At 41.8% G+C, this 21,425-nt stretch overlaps 2 protein-coding genes and 1 pseudogene across 2 annotated transcripts; 1 reads left to right on the top strand and 2 right to left on the bottom strand.

Annotated features, from left to right (window-relative positions):
• Positions 1-5,349: 5,349 nt before the first annotated feature.
• LOC146457073 (uncharacterized) lies at positions 5,350-10,590 on the bottom strand. Its single transcript, XM_085092386.1, has one exon. It carries the CDS (start codon positions 10,588-10,590, stop codon positions 5,350-5,352), a length of 5,241 nt encoding a protein of 1,746 aa, XP_084948512.1.
• Positions 10,591-11,301: 711 nt separating this feature from the next.
• LOC146457072 (cytochrome P450 3A4-like) lies at positions 11,302-16,945 on the bottom strand. Its single transcript, XM_085092351.1, has 3 exons — positions 16,828-16,945; positions 15,907-16,475; positions 11,302-13,257 (listed from the first exon to the last, which is right to left on the bottom strand). Exons 2-3 carry the CDS (start codon positions 16,439-16,441, stop codon positions 12,272-12,274), a joined length of 1,521 nt encoding a protein of 506 aa, XP_084948477.1. The 5' UTR covers positions 16,442-16,475; positions 16,828-16,945; the 3' UTR covers positions 11,302-12,271.
• Positions 16,854-20,592, top strand: LOC146457071 (cytochrome P450 3A14-like; annotated as a pseudogene).
• Positions 20,593-21,425: the final 833 nt, after the last annotated feature.

Here is a 21,425-nt window from a genome sequence, read left to right as displayed (position 1 = left end):
CATGTCTTCACGTCTTGATCAACTAAAGAATTCATTTTCGCGATTTGGCGCACGGCTATGGAATTCTTTACCGGATAATATTAGAAAGTCTGACAACAGAAAATTATTCAAAAAAACAAATACATGAAATACTAATCAACATTTTAAAAAGACAAAAATGCTTACCTTACACACTTCTTCAATTCTTGAAATAATGAAAAGCTTGTAAATTTGTAACAATCCTTTAATTTCTATCAGCTAGCGAATCCCTTTTGCGTCACTTGTTTGTTTACTACTTTTTTAACTTTTATTTTAGTCAATTTGTAAACACCAAATTTATTTGTATTTAGTTTAGTGTAGACATACCTACCCGCATATAACCAGCTTGTAACTGTCTGTTTTAATAAAGTATTGTTTTTGTTGTTGTTGTTGTTGTTGTTGTTGTTGTTGTTGTTGTAGAGTTGATAAGGGAATCAGTTGGCCACCGTTCGAGTGCTGACGTATCGAGCGTTAGCACTTCAGAGAAATTGCTACCTCGATAACAGTCGCATAGTTGTTATCCCAACTATGCGACAAAAATGATACGCTTTGCTTTGTTTCCAAGTTTCCGTTGTTTAAAGCGGACAGCTCAAACAGTTCTTGTTTATATGAAAGGATCACTCTGAGATTTCATCCCCTGAAATTAAACATTCGAACCATGTTTCAAGGACGGATTTGCTGATCAAGGAAGAACATAGGTAAACTGTTTTGCTTTTCACAGGCGATCTCAGTTTTCATGTATATTTTTATTTTTATTCTATTTCAGTTTTTTTTAATGGTTAGTTTATTCGCTTTTAGTTCATGATCTGATGCCCTCGTCACTTAAGCGTTCAACGTTTCTGATTAAAATACACAAGTGTCACTGGTGTCATCTGCAAACAGGATGAATGATAGGAGATTGGCTTTTTGGGAAGTCATCCATGTAAATTGTGAAGAGCCGAGAGGGCCCAACATCTAGTCATTTATTCGATAAGGTATAAGCAAATTTTTCTATTTCACGGATTCCTATTTGTAAATTAGTTCTAAAATCATTCAAGAGTAATTGATTTGCAAGAAATGTTTTGGAGTTATTCTGTTTTGCACTAAATGAAACAGTCAACGACGTGTATTTAATAGGAAATCTATTTTCTATTACTTCACTCAAAATATCATATAGATCAGTTCTACAGGAAAATAACAAAACGTAATCACGCGAGGCGGGTGAGCTTTGTATTGGGGGGGGGGGGAGTTCTTAAAAGAGCTACAATACAGTTCAAGCCCGTCTCAAATTCAAGTCAATACGATTATCTGATAGCCTAGAAAGGAAAAATGAGAAGCCGTTAATTAGTGTACAATACAAGCCCAACATTTTAAAAAAAAACTCACATTGATAGTTACATGAGTGAAGGGTGAGACTACACATTACAAATACGAAATTACTAGTCCTTAGTAGTTGATACAACAACAAATGTTTTGCGATTCTTTGAAGTAAACTGGACACTTCAACGTGATCGTCCTCAGCCTCCACGGTCTAGTATTGAACGGCCTAGTATCTACCGCCGACCGGTTAGCTCAGTTGGGAGAGCACCGTTCTACCGTGCGGGAGGTCGTTGATTAAAACCCCGGCCGGGCCAACACTCAGGGTCTTTAAATAATCTGAAGAGAAAGTGCTGCCTTTTAAATGGAATCTGCAAATGGTTAGACTTTCTAGTCTTCTCGGATAAGGACGATACTCCTTAGGTCCCGCCTCAAAACACTTCCTCCAAATAACCTGTGTTGACGTTAAAGAACCCACGCACTGTTAGAAAAGAGTGGGGGACGTAGTCCCCTGGTCTGGTGATCTATCTCTATCTGATTCATCTGTCTTTCACAATCATGCGTGAGTTGGGTTGGGGGTGAGATCAAAATATGGACTGATAGCGGCTGCCAGTGGCGCCTTTACATGCTGACGTCCGATCTCACCCCACAGAAGAATTGTAAACTGTCATGTGACTATGAGATATGTGCGGTATACAAAACATTACCATGGTATCAAAAGTAGTAACCTGCGATCAATCCCCATCTTTTCGGCGTAAATTGTTCTTATTAAATTCTCAGCCTCGGATATTGCATTTCCAGCGTTCTGATTGGTTCACTAAATCCCGGTTATCAGCTCATATACCGTAGTTTGACCTTATATGGAAAACGAAAGCCCCAGGTGTCGCTAAGCTAAATTTTTTTCGGCGGGAAGCGAAAGTTTCTTCGGAAAAATGTAGAAAAAAAAAAAAAAGAAAAGAAAAGGAAGAAACAACAAACAATGCAATCACAATATAACAACAATAAAAGCCACAAATTTCGGTATGACACTATTTAATGGTACGTATCTCTGAAGTTTCCTTTGAAATCAGAAAAATTGCACGATTTTACGATGTAGATCACATAAACTTAACAACAACAACAATAACAACCGGTTACCTTCAAAAATTTCAGGATGGCTTCCAAATCCTGGCGGTAAGAGGTTAAAACCGATCGACGAAATTTCTCAAGAAGAGCTTAATGCCTGCCTTTATGTTTCTACGCATTTACGAGGACTCCAGTTACAAAAGTTCATCTATGAAATTCGTACGAGCGGCGGTCATAATGTTCGTTTCCGTCGCTCGGCACCACTCAGCAAAATATTTGCACAAACGTGCACAGTTCTTACGCTTCTCGATAAGCTTTAAGTTTAAAAACTTTCACTGAATGCTTGTCTCAGTGAGGTTGTACCTCGTACACTTGGACTTGCCTTAAGTGTTTTAAAACGTCTGGAGGAATTCAGTTCAGCGTAGAAAAAAAAGCCGTCCTTGATCCCTTCCTTCGCTCGGCACCACACAGCAAAACATTTGCTCAAATGTGCACAACTATTATGCTTCTCGATGAGCTGGAACTTCAAAAGCACTTGAATGCTTGTCTCAGAAAGGTGGTAACTCGTACATTTAAACGTTTCTTGAATTTTATATGTCCGACTGTGTCCGATCTTCTTCGCTTTCGATTTTTCATTCAACTCCGTTTGCAAAGAGCTGCGCGTGTCATGTGATCATTAATTTTCGCGCGCTTTTGTCGGAAGTTGCCTCAACATCCGGTCGTTTTAATTTGAAAGAAATTTTAACTTAAAATAAAATTCAGTAAACTTCAAAAGCAATACCCAAACGCGGAAAATTTAATAAAACAATTATTCCATTCGCGCTTGTTGGATATGAGATTGGTTATAGCCAACTCGGTGCTTCGCGCCTCGTTGGCTATTTACCATCTCATATCCAACGCGCGCTCATGGAATAATTGTTAATTATTTGATCGCTCACTAAACTTGGGCCCGATACAATCTCTTAAAGACATCGGGTCTGCGGCCAAAATTTTGCCCCAACATTCCGACTGACTCAACGTTGGAATTTGACACCGATCGGCCGTTGGAATCGCCGTAAGTAGAGTTTAATTTATCAGCTTTATTGGGAAACGCTAACACGAAGAAAAGAAACATATATAAGAAAAAAGTACCGACTGAACTGTATTAGCGAAGAAGGAGCTTGTTGCATTCCTTTAGTTTTTGTAAGTTGTGTTGACTGTGGGTGCAGTTATTTATTTTGTTCTTTCTTCTCTTTTTTGTTTGTGCTATCGCAAAGTCAAAGATGCTGTCCATATCTAGACTGGATTCACTTGAAAATTCACGGAATGATCTCAGTGAAGAGCATAAAGTCGAATCCAGCTCAGCTAAGTCGGTTGTTATCCCAGTATTCTTGGTCTTAATTGATTAAGTTTCTTTCGCACTTAGTAAGATTTGCAACGCTTTATGTAAAACAACTGAGAATCTGACTGCGCTCTACTGGTTTCGATCAGAGTATAAAAAAAGACAAAACACTTTGGTTTCAGTTTACGATCCAAGTGAGTTACGTCAGCTACCATATATGAAGATCGACATATTTTCTATCCTGATTGATTTTGATGTAAGCAGATTTTTCTTGATGCCCCCTTTACCACCCCCTCCCCCTCCCACTTTCCTTTTCATTGGCATTAAAAAGTAATTTCGATATCACCCTCTTATTGTTACCGGGTAAAATAATTGAGTTGGCTCTCTTGCCTCCAAATCCCCATAGTCCCCAGCTGAGATTATGAACGCTTCCCGTCAGGTTTCCTCATCGCACAATGCGCAGTATTATGACAGATTACTGTGGCGATCAAACTGATAAGGGTGGTTTTCACTAAGACATAGGCATAAGCATAAAGATGAGCCAGTGAGAACAATAGCTACATAAGCAGAAGGACAGACGCATTCGCAGAAAACCATTTCTTGACAGAGGTTTCCATACCAGCTCCCCTCGATGTTAAGCAAAATAACGGACAAAATGGTTGACTGCCTTGTGCTTTTGCTGGTGCTTATGTAGCCCCCGTTCCCATTAGTAAAAACTGCGACATAAGCATAAGCATGAGCATAAGCATAAGCACAAGAAGAACAAACGTGTTCGTTCTTCTTATGTTTATGCTTATGTAGCAGGTGTTCTCACTTGCTAAAACGGCGTTTGTGCTTCTGCTTATGCTTATGCTTATGTCCTAGTGAAAACCAGGCTATATAGGCCTTATGCCAAAATGACTGCTATTTTAATACTCTTTTGTTCGTTATTCAAATTAGTCATTCTTAACTTGTTCCGAAAATCAAAAGAATATTTTAGCTTTAACGAGGCAAGAAGGGTTAATCCAAATGAAAACAAAAAAATATTAAAATGGAAGCTATTTTGCAATAAGGTTTATACCGAGGAAATAATTACTATTATTAAAGATGAGAACAAGATATTCCAGGCAACACAACATGACAATTCTGTCAATTGTTGACGAGCATGCCTGTGTCATTTACTGATTAAAAACAACATTCTCATTGTTTCGCGCTTTCGTTGCGAAGCGTTACTTGATGTGAAGGCTACTGGGCGTCATTGAAATGTGGAGCGTTTTATTCTTGCACTAGTTGCATCTATTTAACAGCAATAGTCAAACTGAAAGGAAAAGAACAATATTGTTTGAAAAACTAAACTTGTCATAAAGAACTAGCAAACGATCGCTGGAAATGTATGACTTACAATTCTGTAGGCTTAACCACACTCTTGACACATCATGGCTTTAGGCAGACGCGCTTGACTAAGCGGCGCGCTAGTGTTTAAGTAGTTGAGCCTTATTTGCATAACATAGGTTTGAGAACTTTCGTGCGTTTGCTTTCGCGCCAAAAACTAATGAGCAAGTCTTACACTAAGTGCGAATCACTCCGCCCGAGTGTGGAAATTGAGAACTTAGTTCTAATTGAGCAACGATTTGTCATCAAGTGTTCATTGTTCTTGAATTGCTCTTAAACTAAAGTAGTCCTGCATTGAGCTCTTCCTTGGTCGCAATTAAACACAGTTTGTGGATCGGTCTGTCGTACTCTCCGTCTCTTGTCTTGATTCTCACTTTTCGGACAAGGCCGTCGTTTCCCGGAAAGGTACCTATAATAAGCGCCATTTTCCACTCACATCTTTTGTGTTTGGGGTCCAGTTCCAATACGAGATCTCCGGTCTGGATGTTATCACGTACGCGAAACCACTTATTTCTTGGTAATAAGTTTGGGGCAAAATACTTCATCCAACTTCTCCAGAAATCTGCAAGCCTGTTTTGCGTGCTTCTGAGTAATTGTCGTGGATTGGTTCTTTCCTCGGCTTCTGGTTGCGGTGGTGGATTGTGAGGGCCGATAAGAAGGTCGTTCGGAGTGATTGGCGGGGCTTCCCAGATTTCGTCGGAACTGGGGTACAGCGGTCGGCTGTTGACCATGTACGTAATTTCTGACATGAACGTTCGCCATTGCTCCTCGGTGTATGCGTCGTTCTTGCAAGTGGAGTTAAGTGCTTGTCTGACCGACTTAATTAGGGTCTCAACAACTCCGTTCTGGTGACTCGCATGTGGTGTATTCCACTCCCAACTGAACTCGCAGGCAAAGTCATCAGAGAGGACACTCTTCACCTTGGGAAAATCCCAGTTCTGCACGATTTCCTGTAGATATCCTTGGGCACCCACGAAGTTCGTTCCATGGTCTGACCAACAAACATTGGGATATCCACGTAGGCAGGCAAATCTCCGAAAGGCCATTAAGAACGCGTCTGAGGTTTTATCGGTGACCATCTCTAGATGTACCGCACGTGTTGTCATACAAGCGAAGATGATTACCTGTGCCTCTTTGAGAGTTTTGCGACCGAGCTTAATCTGTACTGGCCCGAACATGTCCATAGCAGTGTTTGAAAATGCCGGGAAGCCTGCTGCTACTCTTAGATTTGGGATCTGTCCCATGAGCTGGTTCAGAGGCCTTTTCCGTAGCTTTCTGCACGTGACACACTTTGAGGTGACGGTCTTAGCCATTCTGCGGAGTCCAATGATCCAAAATCTTTTCCTGGCCTCGTGGATTAGGCTCTTATAGCCACAATGTCCACGCCGTTCGTGGAGGTCACGCAGAAGCAAGTTTACAAAAGGGTGATCTCGTGGTAAGATAATAGGCCTTCTCAGCTCTTCCGGGAGATATCTAACATCTTCGAGTCGTCCATGCGCACGAAAAAGGCCATCTTCACCCTTCTTTACCATCAGTTTCTTGTCCAAACTTTCTTCGTGGACGTGAAATTGACTCCACTTTAGAAGATGGGTCTCAGCAGCCTTCAGTTCCTGGACTGAAATGGGCCCTGACTTCGGGTTCAGTTTCCGCGCGTTATGAATAAAACGTCGGACGTACGCGAGGGTTTTCCGTATCTTGGAGTACGTTGAACACGTTTTCAGCAAATGCAAAAGAATAGGATTTTCTTCACATCCAGGTTGGTAATGTTCAGGATAAACGTCTGCAGAGGCAGTGTGATGTTTGCCAGCTTTCTTCTCTTTCCGAAACGTTTTCTTCTCTTTTGAAGCTGTAGGGTCGTCCTCATGGGTAGTATCTTGGGTGTGGTCTTGAAAGCTGGGCCACTCTGCTTCCGGCAACTCCAGGAAGGATGGTCCTTCAGACCACTTCATAAGATAATTAAGATCAAGTCCCCTCGTTAGGGCATCGGCAGGGTTGTTGTTTGACTTGATGTAGCGAATTTGTTCTGTCCCAGTTGTCTCTTGAATTTCAGCCACTCTGGCAGACACGAAGGGCCTGAATTCCCGTGGAGGCGTTCTGATCCAGGACAAAACGGTTGTTGAATCGACCCAGAAGAATCTTTCCCAGCCCGCGGCGTTTGCGAAGTCCAATGCCTTTACGCATGAATCGTACATCCGTGCAAGTGCCAAACAGCCTAACAGTTCTAATCTCGGGATGCTTTTCTTCTTGAGAGGTGCGACGAAAGCCTTTGTCATGACTGGAACACAGAAGTAGTTTCCACTTGCAAGTTTCCACCGGAGGAAGATGACTGCACCAAAACCCAGTTCACCACCATCGGAGAATCCATGTATTTGGGGCACGCCCACTGCGCTGCTTGGTTTAAGCTTGCGGTCAAATTGAAATGACAAGAGATGATTTAAGGACTGGATATTCTCTAACCATGTTTGCTGAATACGCTCTGGAAGGATCTCATCCCAGCTGAAACCTGAACCCCACAATTCTTGCAAGTCGATTCTGAACTTGATGGTAACAGGTGAGACAAGTCCGAGAGGATCCCAGAGTTGAGCGAGAAATTTCAGGCAGCTTCTCTTGGACAAACCCTCTAATTGGCCAACTATGTTTTCTTTCTTGAAGGAAAACTTGTCTTCTTCTTTATCCCATTTGTGGCCAAGCAGGTCTGTAAATCGTTCACAGTTAGACTGGTCAATCTCCGAGCAGTTGGAATGCCACGCCTTAATTTGAAACTGGCCTTTTCCAAGGATGGAATCAATTTCTTTCGTTATTTTCTTAGCTTCTGTCGAGTTGTTTCTTGAGCCCGCGATATCGTCCACGTACGCGTGATCTCGTAATTCCTGGGCTGCCTCTGGAAATTCAACTTGTGAGACTTTAGCTAAATAGTTAATGGCGTTCGTGGCAATGTCTGGTGCTGGCTTGTCCCCAAAATTTAATCTGAGCCACTGAAAGACTGAGGGCGTTTCACTTCTGTCGCTTCTCCACAAGAACCTATGAAAGACTTGGTCATCAGGGTCCACTAAGACTTGATTAAACATTTTTCGGATATCACCCGAGTAAGCCACTTCATTCCAACGCCAGGCCATAAGAACATTGGGAAGACTATTAATGTAATTAGGTCCTTTCTCGAGGTGATCGTTCAGAGACAGACCATCGTGGCCCTTTGATGACGAATCAAATACCAGGCGGACTTTAGTGGTTCTCTCTGGTGTGAAGACTGCTTGTAAAGGCATATACCATTCGGGTTGAGTGTGATCAACTTCTTCCAAAGGAACTTTAATTACGAAGCCTTGTTCCAACAACTTCTGGACCTCATCATCTACGATGTTGAAACATTCTTTTCTCTGAAACGATCTCTCAGCAGACTGCATTCTTTTGAGTGCAATTTCATAATTACTGCGCTTAGGGGGTCCATTCTCATTCCAAGGCATTCTAACTTGGATTCTTCCGTTTACCAGTGTAGTTGAATCAGTCAGCGACTTAACGAACTTGTTTTCACGTAGCACGTTTTCTCTACATGTACACAGTTCTGTAGGTTTAACTCCCAGGGTGTCCTGATGAAGCAGTTTCTTAATGTCGTCTTCAATGCTCACTGTTCCGACTTCCACGGACTGTATTCTGGAACTGTTCAACTGTCCCAAAACGTACCAACCAAAGCAGTTACGTTTGGCAATCGGCTCTCCTGCCTCCCCAGCCAAGGTATGTATGTCGACGAACGCATCGGCGAAATCTGTACCAATTAGAAGATCTATTGTTCCACCACATAGATGCAGCTTGTCCACCACTGATTTGAGATGAGGGAAGTGTTCAATAGCTTCCTTGGAGATCGTCTTCGCGGCACTACAAGGTTTCTTAATAGTGAATACCTCAAACGTTTTCCTGATATTCTCTTCTGAAGTAGAGGCAACTGTAATCTCGATAATTTCTGATGCTTCAGACTTCTTCTCTCCACCTGCGAGATTCATCGTAAGATGGGTAGCTGTCCCAGTTATTCCCAGTCGTTGAGCTGCATTCTTAGATAGCAGACTTGTATTTGAACCAGAATCTAACATGGCAAGCATTTCGATAAGGGTTCCACCTGAGCCCATAACCTTAACCTTTTGAACGGGACACAAACCAGTGATGAACTTAAAATCTTTTTTGTGGTCAGCGGTACAGCTCGTGTTGCCTTCTACAGGAACATCTTGCATACGGAAAGGTGTTACGTTCGGGTTTAAATTCGAAGTAATTGTTTCGTTATGAAGAGAACGATGGTGGTTTCGTCTGCATTTATCACATGTCGTACCGTCTGGCTTCTTACAGTCGTTCGTGTTATGTTGTCTGAGACATTTTCGGCATCTCTTGCCTTGTTTGACTACGTCCCATCTTTGACTCACAGTTGAACTTTGATACAATGGGCAGGCAGCTAACAGGTGCTTCGACGTACATCCAAGTGGACACACTTCGTCATCCGAGATTCCTGTATTGTTAGCAGCGTGGCTGTCTGTCCTTCTAGATGTTGTTCCTCTGTGGGTACGTTCTTTATCCTCAGCGTTGTCTGGTTCTCGTTTGCCTCTGGAGCGCAGGGTAGCTTCTTGATGTAACCAGGTTATGAGGTTTGACACGTTTTCTTCCTTCCCCGCTCTTTGCATCTCTCTTCCGAAATTTGTGTTGTCTCTTGGATCAAGCTTGGATAACAATTGTGACATGAAGAACGGAGCCTCTGATGCTTCTGACACGGAGCAACCGTTGTTTTCCATATCATTTACATATACGGAAATCGTTGTTGCGTAACGCGCAAGTGACTTAGTGTCTCTTTTAACTTGTTTGAGATTGTTAATTTCGGCTAACAGTTCGTCCATAAGTTTTCGCTCATTTGCGAATTCATTTTCAAGAATTTCCCAGGCTTGGTTGATGTCCTTACAGGTCTTGACTTGATCTGTCCAGAAGAAACCTTTGGGCATCGCTTTGCGGAACCTTTGAAGTTGCTCATCTTTGTCTTGTGCATATTTTGACATACAGTGTCTAAACTCCCTTTTCCAGGTTTGATACGTTCTTCGGCTTCCGTCCCAGTTCGGAACTGTCAATCGCTCTAGGCTGCTGGGTTTCGATCCTAAAACTGTAGCCATTTTCTCAACTGCAGAGGTCATCGTTTTCAAGGTTTCTGTGTGGTCCGAAACTTTCGGAAGACTATTTTCGCTTTGATATGCGGCGTGTTTTAACGCGATTTGGAGGAAATCTGCCTTAACTTTTTCTCCGACTTTTTGGTTTGTTAACACCAATTCGTCTTCTGGTGAAGCGCCTTCTTCAATTAATTTGTCTAAAATAGCCTCTTGCTGCTTCTTGACAAATCTGTACTTTGATTCCACTAAATTAAACACTGTTTCAAGTCTTTCAAGTCCTGGTTTTACCGAGAAGACTGTTTCGAATTCTTCCATTAATTCGTTAAGAATTCCAACGGCATTGTTCATTTTCCCCGTGAGGGTTTTGGCATCAACTTTTGGTGGCATTGCGAAGTGAATTTGAATAATTAAGTTGCTGCGCTTTTACCGAAGGTGTAAATTGAAATATTTTCTAGAACGGTCAGTCGCTCGCTTTCTGGCAGTCGGTTGTTCTGGTTACGGTATGATTCTTTCGAGGGATTAACTGAATCCAAGATCGGTCGGTCGCTTGCTTTGCTGTCGGTTGCTCTTGGAGAAAGGTCCCTTTGTTTACGAAGTTGTCCTTCCGGATCTTGAAGTCGATTGTGTAACCTTCGATTCTTAGAATTTAGTCAAGGGCGTCTGCCTAAAGCCATGATGTGTCAAGAGTGTGGTTAAGCCTACAGAATTTTTGACTGTTTCGCGCTTTCGTTGCGAAGCGTTACTTGATGTGAAGGCTACTGGGCGTCATTGAAATGTGGAGCGTTTTATTCTTGCACTAGTTGCATCTATTTAACAGCAATAGTCAAACTGAAAGGAAAAGAACAATATTGTTTGAAAAACTAAACTTGTCATAAAGAACTAGCAAACGATCGCTGGAAATGTATGACTTACAATTCTGTAGGCTTAACCACACTCTTGACACATCATGGCTTTAGGCAGACGCGCTTGACTAAGCGGCGCGCTAGTGTTTAAGTAGTTGAGCCTTATTTGCATAACATAGGTTTGAGAACTTTCGTGCGTTTGCTTTCGCGCCAAAAACTAATGAGCAAGTCTTACACTAAGTGCGAATCACTCATTTATTCCCTAGGCTTAACATATTCCATCACATTATTTCCATTGCGCATATGCCACACATTGACATTCCAATCGTAGCAGTACGCAGGATGTTTGTCCCATGAATCTAGTTTAATGACCTTAGCTCCCACGAGTCTCCTGTAGCTAAGTGGTAGGGCAACCGAACTAGTAATCGGAAGGTCTTAGGTTCGACTCCTGATAGGAGCACTCGGATTTTTTCCTGTGTCATTTACTGATTAAAAACATCATTCTTATTTATTCACCAGGCTTAACATATTCCATCACATTATTTCCATTGCGCATATGCCACACATTGACATTCCAATCCTAGCAGTACGCAGGATGTTTGTCCCCGAGTCTCCTGTAGCTCAGTGGTAGAGCAGCCGAACTATTAATCGGAAAGTGTTAGGTTCGACTCCTGATAGGAGCACTCAATTTTTTTCCGAGTATGCCTGTGTCATTTACTGATTAAAAACATCATTCTCAACTCATACATGTATTTTAAACTTTTTTATGAGCAATTTTTAGCAATTACGGAATCACAAAATATTGACCAAACTAGTAGAAAGTTATCCTACCTACAGTACAGTGGTCATGTTCAAAGGAACGCAATATACTACAGTTGGGTTACCTCCAGCAAGGTGACCGCTTGTTGATAATGTAATTTTAATAATATCATTGAGGATTTGGCTCTGATTTCCTGATCGATAAGATCCCCTCCTCCCTCCCCACACCCAGTACCAAAAGAATAAAATTGCGTTGGTTTTAGAAATTTAAATATCCATTTGTACATTGACCGAGACGGCTGTATTCACAATCATAGTTCTACGACAACCGCGGTAACAGATACTGCATGCAATCAGGGCAACGCGTACATTTTGGAAAACTATTCTTTCTGCGCTACTGACTAGGTGAATCTTATGTGCTGAACATTTTATTTCGAAGAACATGATTATTATCCTTTGCAAATTCCTTACAGTATAGACTCAACTCTAACCATCACGCCATCTCTTGGAGTTAAAGTACCACCAGCATGAATGATAAGAGGCACTTGTGTCTCGGGTGAGCGTACAAACTTGTACTTCATCAGGATTTTCACCAGGGCGACCTTAATCTCCATCAGGGCGAACCTCATCCCGATACAATTCCTGGGTCCAGCACCAAAGGGCAGGAACTGGAAGGCGTGGTGGGTATCTTTAGCGGGACCTTGGAATCTCTCGGGATCAAACTTTTCCGGGTCCTCCCAGGCATCAGGATCATGGTGTAGGGCATATATGGGAATCTGAACCTCCGTTCCCTTGGTGATATGGATTCCGTTAAGGTCATAATCCTCATCGCACTCACGGTTGGCAAGGGCAACAGGAGGATTCAATCGCTGAGCTTCCTTTATAACGCAGTCAAGGTATTCGATGTTGTGGGCTATTTCGTGCAGAGTCTTCTTTCTTACATTGGTCTCCACAGCTTCACTGATCTCTGACCTCAGCTTGTCTTGAACATCCGGATTCACAGCCAAGTGGTAAAGTGTAAAACTCAGCGTGTTGCTCGATGTTTCGTATCCAGCCAATAGGAAAACTACAGACTGGGCTACCACCTCGTCATCAGTAAGTCTGCTAACACCTTCCACCGTGGTCTCATCATTGGCTGTCATCATGAGTTCCAGCAGATCTTTCCGTCCCGTGAGGCCCTGCTGACGGCGGCTTTTAATGATTTCCTCAGCAACGCCTTGCATGTAGTTTATTCCAACGCCTCTTATCCTGCGTAACAGCCTTAAGAGTAAATTGCCAAACGGCAGGCGACCAATTTGCTGAACGACTTGAGGAGTTTCAAACAGTTTCCTCGCCTCCTGCCATATTTTTATATTTTCGCCCATTTGAATTTTGGCGTCTACACCAAAAGCCGTGGATAAAATCACTTCGAGAGTCATCTTACTGAACCAGTCCAGCATGTCTACAGTTTGATCTGTAAAGATTGCAAAAACATCATCTTAGATTAATGGGAAAAACAAAACAACAACAACCGTGCCACGGAGGGCGGCATGTCGTAGTTGTACAATGTTTCTATTTATTTTTGTTTGGCAATTCACCAAACCCTCTCCTCTTGCGCTCTTACGCTCAATAAGGTTTGCATCAAACATCCCTATTCCAAAATAAAACTTTTTAAAACATAGCTTTACAGCTTCATCGTCCGCAATATGTTGGCTTATATACCATGGCCGAAAAGCCAATCAAATCATTGTAATTACATTATACAAAAGTTTTATTTCATAGTGAGCGTGATATCTTTACAGTTTTAAGATAGGTAAATTATTTAAATGTTGAGTGTGACCTGTCAAAGGTTTATCGATTATAAACACAGTCAGTCAGTCATCCTCATCACTCCGGTTGAAGCATAGGCCTTATATAAGAATGGCTGACATTTTAATATTATTTTGTCTGTATTTAAATTAGCGTTACTAGCCTATATTACTTTTATTTTTGAACTCAAGAACGAGGTTATTAGGGCCAATTTGAATGCCGACAAAAGAATATTAAAATATCAGCCATTTTTGCTTTTAGGGTCTATTCTTGGTTTTCACGTGACGTCACCAAATTCTAGAACTCAAAACTGGGAGGCCTACAAAATTTTTACCTTCATTCAAGAAAAGATTACCTAACAACATATGTCTGTTCACAATTTCTTAGCTCGATGTCGTGCTTTCTTTTGAAAATAGAAAAATTTCAATTTCCGAGTTTCCATCGTGCGTGACATCAGGAGGACGGCCGTGACAGAGCTTTTCCGTATCTTAAACATGACTCTTCGGGTGATTTTTCAGCATTCTAAACAATTTAAGTTTGAGAAGAAATATTAATCTAAACATTCGAAAATTCACAAGGGCAAACAAACCTCTTTTCTGGCAAAAGTGAACTCCAGATGTTTTTTCCTATTTCCGGCCGCCATGTTTGTGTCCCTCTTTGTGCCCCTCAGAGGGACACAAACATGGCGTCTCCATACTAAGCTCTATAAATTTATGTGGAACATTTTGTCACAAAACTCGAGTACGGAATGCCGCACAGACCTGACACTTGGACAGATGCGTTATTTATTTATCCTCTATACAATGTCAATTTCTTGACTTCATTCATGGAATGGCTTCGATTTTTTTCTTCAATGGCGTGACAGTGAAAACTGACAATAAGACCGCGTAACGCCAACACATCGTTATTTGATGCCTGCACCCTATTGTTCATGTCGTGTTTATTGTGCGAATAATATCACAGCTACTTCAAGAACTAAACAACAGAACTTTTAATGACGAAGCGATAAGCCATGCGCTGCTCAAGGCTGCGAGAGGTTACATGGCTGGGGCGGACCTGGTGTCCAGCGGTCTAGCAGTGAATGTCATACTAGCCGGTGCGTCACGCATGACACGTCACAGTCCACTTATGGTGAATTGTCACAGAAATGCATTTTGTTTCTCTTTCATTTTGCATAAAAAGTATTTTATGCCGCTAAGCTTAAATCCTCGACGTAGGATCAAATTTTTCACTCAAGCCCGCAGGTGCTATTGATCCTTCTTGTAAAAAAAAGTACAAGAAAAGCTTTGCTTATGATGAGATTCTGTCGCGAAAGCGAGTAATATTTCAAAGCTTATACAAATCGAACACTTGTAACATCACCTGAAAAATGTCACACTGTCTATGGTATAACACAATAGCGACGATTCTCTCTTGGAAATGACCGAGATCTATGGCGCATCAACGAAGCCCAACGAAACCTCGAAGGGGAGCACAGAATTTGCTGACGTGGCACCAAGGCTCGTGATGACTTTGATATGCACGACAAAAACACCAACTGATAAAGGCCCGTTTAACTGCATGGTTTCAACATTTTCCCAACATTCGCTCAACAAACGTTGAACGGATGTCGGGTAAATGTTGGATGTACAGAGTTTTCAAACGATTTCAACGCCATTCAACACCCTCAAAAACAAAGACAATGTTGAATCGATGTTGAATGAAAGCTTAAACCAATTTCAGTTTAATTCAACACACTATCAATAAGGTTTCCTACATTGTTTTACGCTTTCAACAATGTTGAACGACCTGTTTAGACGCCCCCAACATTTGGTTCAACAACTGTGTTGAACGCATGTCAGTGAAGCAAATGTTGAAACCGTTTAAACGGGCCTTAAAAGGACGTAATTAATAACAATTTTAGACGGTGGCTACTCTTAAATTTGATTGACAAACACAAATATCAAATCTAAAAAAAATACAGTGGGTATGCATCCCGTGACAAGCAACCTAAATTTGCTTTTTTTTTTTTTTTTATTCCTTGGAGCAACCCTTTCCCGAGTAAGATTTATTTTAAGAACGGCATTTCCTGCGAAAAAACATGACGTATGGCGATGACCCATTTTACAATATGTGCTTAATAAACCGGCCTTTAAATGGAGCGCAGATAGAGTTGACTTTGTTTTGATACAGCGAGCTCTAAAACTAATATTCTCCGGAAATTGTTAACTCCAATGGCTTAAGAGATTACAGATAGAGGCGCCGGGTCATGGGCTTCTGTTCAAACAAACGTCTATCAAGTTAAACTTAGAGCGAAAAATATTTCATTGCTCACCCGTATCAGAAATTTTTTCAAGTTTCTCCACAAGCGTGTCACACGAATTCTCGATCAACGGGGCCATCAGCTTCATCTTTCCAGCGCTGAACGTTGGCGTCAGCGTATTACGGATCCGCTTCCAAGTTTCGTCCCTTGCGTTTGCGACGTTTCTAGCGAATGTCTCATTAAATGGTCGTTGAAATTGGAAACGATTGTGAAAGTTGGAAAAATCTTTCACCATTATTTGCTTTAAAAGCTCGGGGTCACCAACAACCAATGTCGGCCTCCCACCCAGACAGATGGTGAACACTTTGCCGTACTTTTTGAAGTAGTCGAGGTGCATAAGATGTAGTGCACCGTACTTCTTCACTTCGAGCATGTTTCCCAGGAATGGAACAGGTTTGGGTCCAGGGACGTTTAGTTTCTTGAGGTCAGCGAAGCCGTGCGTTCCACACCAGTAGAGAAACAACACGACGAGGAATAAAAGCGCTGCGATAACACCAGGATGAGCGAAGGAAGCCATAGATAACATCTGTTGCAGCAATTCTTCCATTATTTCCTAGTCTATCCAGTGATTGATGTGTGAGCTAGAATTAAAGAGAAATATGTCGTATGTATTCAACAAACTCCACTTGCAAAAAGCACGATTGTTTTGTTTTCTTTTAATACTGCATTGCGAAATCACTAAGCTTCTATTCAGCTTAATTAATAGACCGTTCAGTTATTGACGAATAACCAATTTGCAGTAGACCTTCACCTTTCAGAAGTTCTATTTTTTTCTAGCCCCTGACATCCTGCAGCTATAATGCTTTGCATTGGACAGAGCACATTGTTCTGTTGTTCATTCTTTTACGTTCTCGACCAACCGTGTAAGACGTCGCAAACGATGCTCACCCCCAGTTTGTTGAAATACAGTGAATGATATACATTGTAGCCTACCTCTTTTAGTTGTAAAATAGTGAACGATGGTAGTAACCGGGGCGCTAGGAACTCAAGCGGTTCACTGGATGTCAGTAGCGTTGTTTCTTGTTTGTACGTTGTTATCAGCAGAATTGCGAAATGTACTGAGTCATCGGTTCTAGTACTCCAATAACACGTCACGAGAAATAGTGACACCGAGTGACCTTGAAGCCTCAAACGGTCAGTCTGGGTTCATTCCTCCGTGACGAGCTGAAAGGACGTCCCTATTTGGAGGTCAGTGATACTGGTGAAATTTCACTGAATCCACCAATGCTACTCTCGAAAGCAGGAAACGCGAAACGAAAAATAGAGTCTTCTGTAAGGCGTTTCCTCCACTTTTTTATTGATTGACGGTTATTAAATCAGCGAATCAAAATTACTTCCGCCTAGTCCTGGAAACAAAGAAGATCGAATATTTCCATGACATCTTCTTTCACGGGGGAGGGGTAGACGGGGAGAAAGGGGGGTACATCTGAAAGTCTATAGTTTTATGCTTCAGACTCGGTGGGAGGCGGATGGAGCTACTTATTGGACCAACAAGAGTCTATTTTAAAGAAACAGCACCGAAGAAGAGTAGTTGTAACTAGTTGAAGGCAGCTTGTTGTTCCATTTTCTTTAAGGGACCTGGGGGCTGTTTCTAACACTTCACGAAATTTGTTGCAATCTATGTTTATTTCAGAGTATCGCGTACATAAGGCTCATTATCATTATCTTGATGATGAGTGCCAAGAGTATAAAAGTTCATTGTATTATCAGAGCTGGTGAAGGCACACAAAGCACAACTGAACGCGTCACGAAATTCGTCAGCGTAATATTAATTTACAGTTAGACCTACGTACATTTGACGCCGTCAGTGTAATGATCTTAATTGTGAGTATCACTACAATGATCTGTGACTGCCGCGACCAGGGGCAGGATTCACGAATACATAGGATTGCTTCTTTAGAAAAGTCTATCGTTGGAGTAACAATAGCCATTGTAAAGAAACAATATACTTAAGATATGTCTAACTTTAGGAGGCCTTCATGAATCAGGCCCCTCGACAACAAATGCTTCAGAAGTTTGTTGCAAATTAATTTCTGCACTCCTAAACTAATTTTTTTGTTCATTACTTTGTGCCACTGTTGTTTTCTAAACAAAATCTTTTAAGCTGTTATAATATCAGAGCTTTGCTTTGTCAATTGCTTTCGTTTAACTTTGCTTACCAGATACACACGGTCGCTGCAAAGACAAGAATCATGGTGGAGTTGTTGCAAAGATGCTATCTCTGCCTTCCTTCGATCATCATGTGTTACCCGGGGTATCCAATCAATGGAAACCGATGATCGGAAATTCAATTGATCAATCGATATCAATCGATAAAATTAGTTCATTGGTATCGATTGGTATCGACCAATCGGTGACCAATCGACAACCACACAAAAACCGTTCATCGATTGCTATCGATTGGCTCAGCAACCTTTAACAGACGTCACGCACGCTACCTGTCCGATCATCCGCCATTTTTAGGAAGCCCTGGGGACGAAACTGGTAAAACAAATTCCGACCCAGAATACTACCAAACACCAAAACTAAAATGGCTCATCGCCTACTACCTTGATGGAAAAAGGAACGTCTTTTTACTTTTGCTGCATATTTTATTTCTTTTAGACACAATTGGCGCCTTAATAGATTTTTTAGTTTGTATGTATGTGATCAGTCTTTGTTTTAAGCACGATTAGGTTCGTTATTAAAGGCTAGGTATTGCTGCTTTATCCATTATTTTGCAACAACTAATGCTGCTGTTGTTGGCAATATCATTGTTTGCAAAAGTACAACTTCTGTTACCAGAATTTTTCTGTGAAGGCACGATGCAACCACTTTCCGTTTTTTTAAGGCTATAGACTGGCCCATGGGACAAAATTTTAATTTGTCAAAAAAAAAAGATTCCTGTGGACGGGGCATTAACGTTAAAGAAAAAGAAGAGAGTATTGTTCTCCTGTTAACATTAAAATGAAATGTGTTTATAATTACTGCGTACAAAGTTGTGTTTGTTATGCGTCGATTCCGGTTCCGTCAATCTGCCACCAATCCATACCAATCGATACCAATTTATCTATCGATTGGTATTGATAATCGATACCAATCGATAACTACACGAATCTCCGCCATCGATTGGTCATCGATTATCAATATCAAACCATAAATTGATATCGATTGGTATCGATTGATATCGATGATCTTCGATTATCGATTCCATTGATTGGATACCCCGGGTGTGTTATCGTGTCGCTTCTATTCCGCGTTGCGTTTTGTCCTGGTGGTGAACGCGCAGCTTCGCAGCCTTCGAGAAACTAAACGTCCTTGGACCCAAACCTGTTCCATTCCTGGGCAACCTTTCCCGAAACGAGAAAATATGATGGACTGCATCTTATGAACCCAGACTACTTTAAAAAGTACGGCAAAGTGTTTGCGATCTGCCTGCGTGGGAGACCATCATTACTAGCTATAGTTGCTGACCCCGAGCTTTTAAAGCAAATAATGGTCAAGGATTTTTAAAGCTTTTACAATCGTTTCCTTACTCAACCACCAGAAAAAAAATCGTTTGCTCAATTTGCCGCGGCGCCGACGTTTAGCAAGTAAAATATCAGAACCTGGTGGTGCCGGTGTTTAAATCGACGTAATTAGTCACTGCATGATTAGTTTGCTTGAAAGAGAGTCGGATCTCTAGTTGGTATAAATGACACTGCATGTCCATTAAGCCAGAACATTCATCCAAGTCCTTTTGATAGTGCCTTACTCTTCCCTCCCCTCCCGGCCTGCTCCCGCTCTCTTTATCACGCGAAACCACTGTAATAAGTCATGAGTTCGGTTCTAACCTAACCTATTAATGTTGTAGAACACCAACAAGCTTATTTGCATCAGCATAAATGCATTCAGTATTCCCAACGTCAATTACTGGTAAAGTAGTTACAACCTGACCAAGGCACCTAGGGCATAACTGGATGTATATCAATCTACGGCGGAAATTTAGAACGGTTATATAAAATAATTGTTCTCGTCTATTTTTAGGCTAGTTATAGGAGATTTTTATTTGCATCCACTACTGTTTTTCGAAGATCAAACTGCCGCGCATACAGGACTTTTTCAGTAACATAACTCTCGAGATGATTTTATACACGGCTCTTGGTGTTGCCGCCAGAATTTAAATGGGAAAATGCCGAAATGCTAAAGGAAGCAAAGAAACTGTTTCACTTCCAGTAAGTCCTACCGTAGATTTCTCGTCTGTCATTTTAAGGTTGCCTTAAGGTTGGATTTTGGACTATAAGCGACACTAAACCAAACTATATACAAGACCTGACCTAGGAAGTTATCAAAAGCTGTCGCCAGCAGGTTCTCACTGGAAGGAAAGATTTTCTGGAACGCACGATGACGGCCACAGTGGAAAGTATGAGCAGACTTGCTGATGAAGAGATTGTAGCCCAGTCGTTCATCTTCCTTTTGGCAGGATACGAAATGTCCAGCAGCACGCTAAGTTTTACACAACACTACTTAGCTGTGAATCCCGGTCTTCAAGACAAGCTGAGGTCAGAGATCAATGAAGCTATGGAGAACAATGCGGAAAATAGGGTTTTGTACTAAATAGCCCAGAACATTGAATGCCTTGATTATGTTCTAAAAGAAACCTTGCGCTTAAATTCACCTGTTGCATTACCCAACCGTGAATGCAATTTTAGCAGGCACAATGAATTTAAAAAGTACTAATGGCACCCATTGACTGGACGTGGAGACCGGCCATAAAACCTATTAAGTGGGTTAAAAACCACTCACCTACTTTTCATCCACTCCCCTTTAATGGAGAAAGTAAGATAATTCCATCTGCAGATATTTAGTGGTACAGTGTGGAATGAATGAGTCGAGTTATTGGAGTTGATAATTATGATGAGAGTATTAGAAGGGGCTCATTCTATATTACTCAGCGGAGTCAGTGGAGGTGGTCGAGCATCGAGTAGAGAATTGAGACTAGTAGAGTGAGTAGAATGTCTTTAGGAGCCTTCACGTTGCAAATATGGTTAGTTGGTTGGCTGACTGGTTGACTGGTAGGCCGGTCGGCCGACCGGTTGTTTGTTTGGGCGGTCGGTCAGTCGGTTGGTTGGTTGGTTGGTTGGTTGGTTAGTTGGTTGGTTGCTTAGCTGGTTAGTTGGTTAGCTAGTTGATTCTTGGTTGGTTGGTTGGTTGGTTGGTTGGTTGGTTGGTTGGTTGGTTGGTTGGTTGGTTGGTTGGTTGGTTGGTTGGTTGGTTGGTTGGTTGGTTGGTTGGTTGGTTGGTCAAACGGCCGATCGGTCGTTTTGTTGGTTTGTCACCTGCTTGGTTACTATTTTGGTAGGCCAGTCGGTCGGTTGATTGGCTGGTTGATTGGTTGGTTGGCTGGCTAGTCAAATGGCCGGTCGGTTCGTGGTTGGTTGCTTGGTTGGCCAGCCAGGTGGTTGGTTCGGGGAGGTTAGTCAGCCGGTCGTGGTTGCTTTTTTGGTAGACCAGTCAATCGGTCGGTTGACTGGTTGGTTGATTGGTTGCTTGGCTGGCTAGCAATTGGTCGG

This window comes from Pavona decussata, unplaced genomic scaffold (assembly GCF_977016875.1).
Source record: "Pavona decussata unplaced genomic scaffold, jaPavDecu1.1 SCAFFOLD_248, whole genome shotgun sequence".
NCBI lineage: Eukaryota > Metazoa > Cnidaria > Anthozoa > Scleractinia > Agariciidae > Pavona > Pavona decussata.
The sequence above is the reverse complement of the archived record's forward strand: the minus strand, read 5'-3'. Positions and strand labels throughout refer to the sequence as shown.

Bases quoted from the DNA above. Each gene is read 5' to 3' on its own strand.
- LOC146457073 (XM_085092386.1), bottom strand. From the start codon at position 10,590: ATGCCACCAAAAGTTGATGCCAAAACCCTCACGGGGAAAATGAACAAT.
- LOC146457072 (XM_085092351.1), bottom strand. From the start codon at position 16,441: ATGGAAGAATTGCTGCAACAGATGTTATCTATGGCTTCCTTCGCTCAT. The intron at 13,258-15,906 runs GTGAGCAATGAA...CAATCTTTACAG, and splicing joins TGAAAAAATTTCTGATACGG to ATCAAACTGTAGACATGCTG.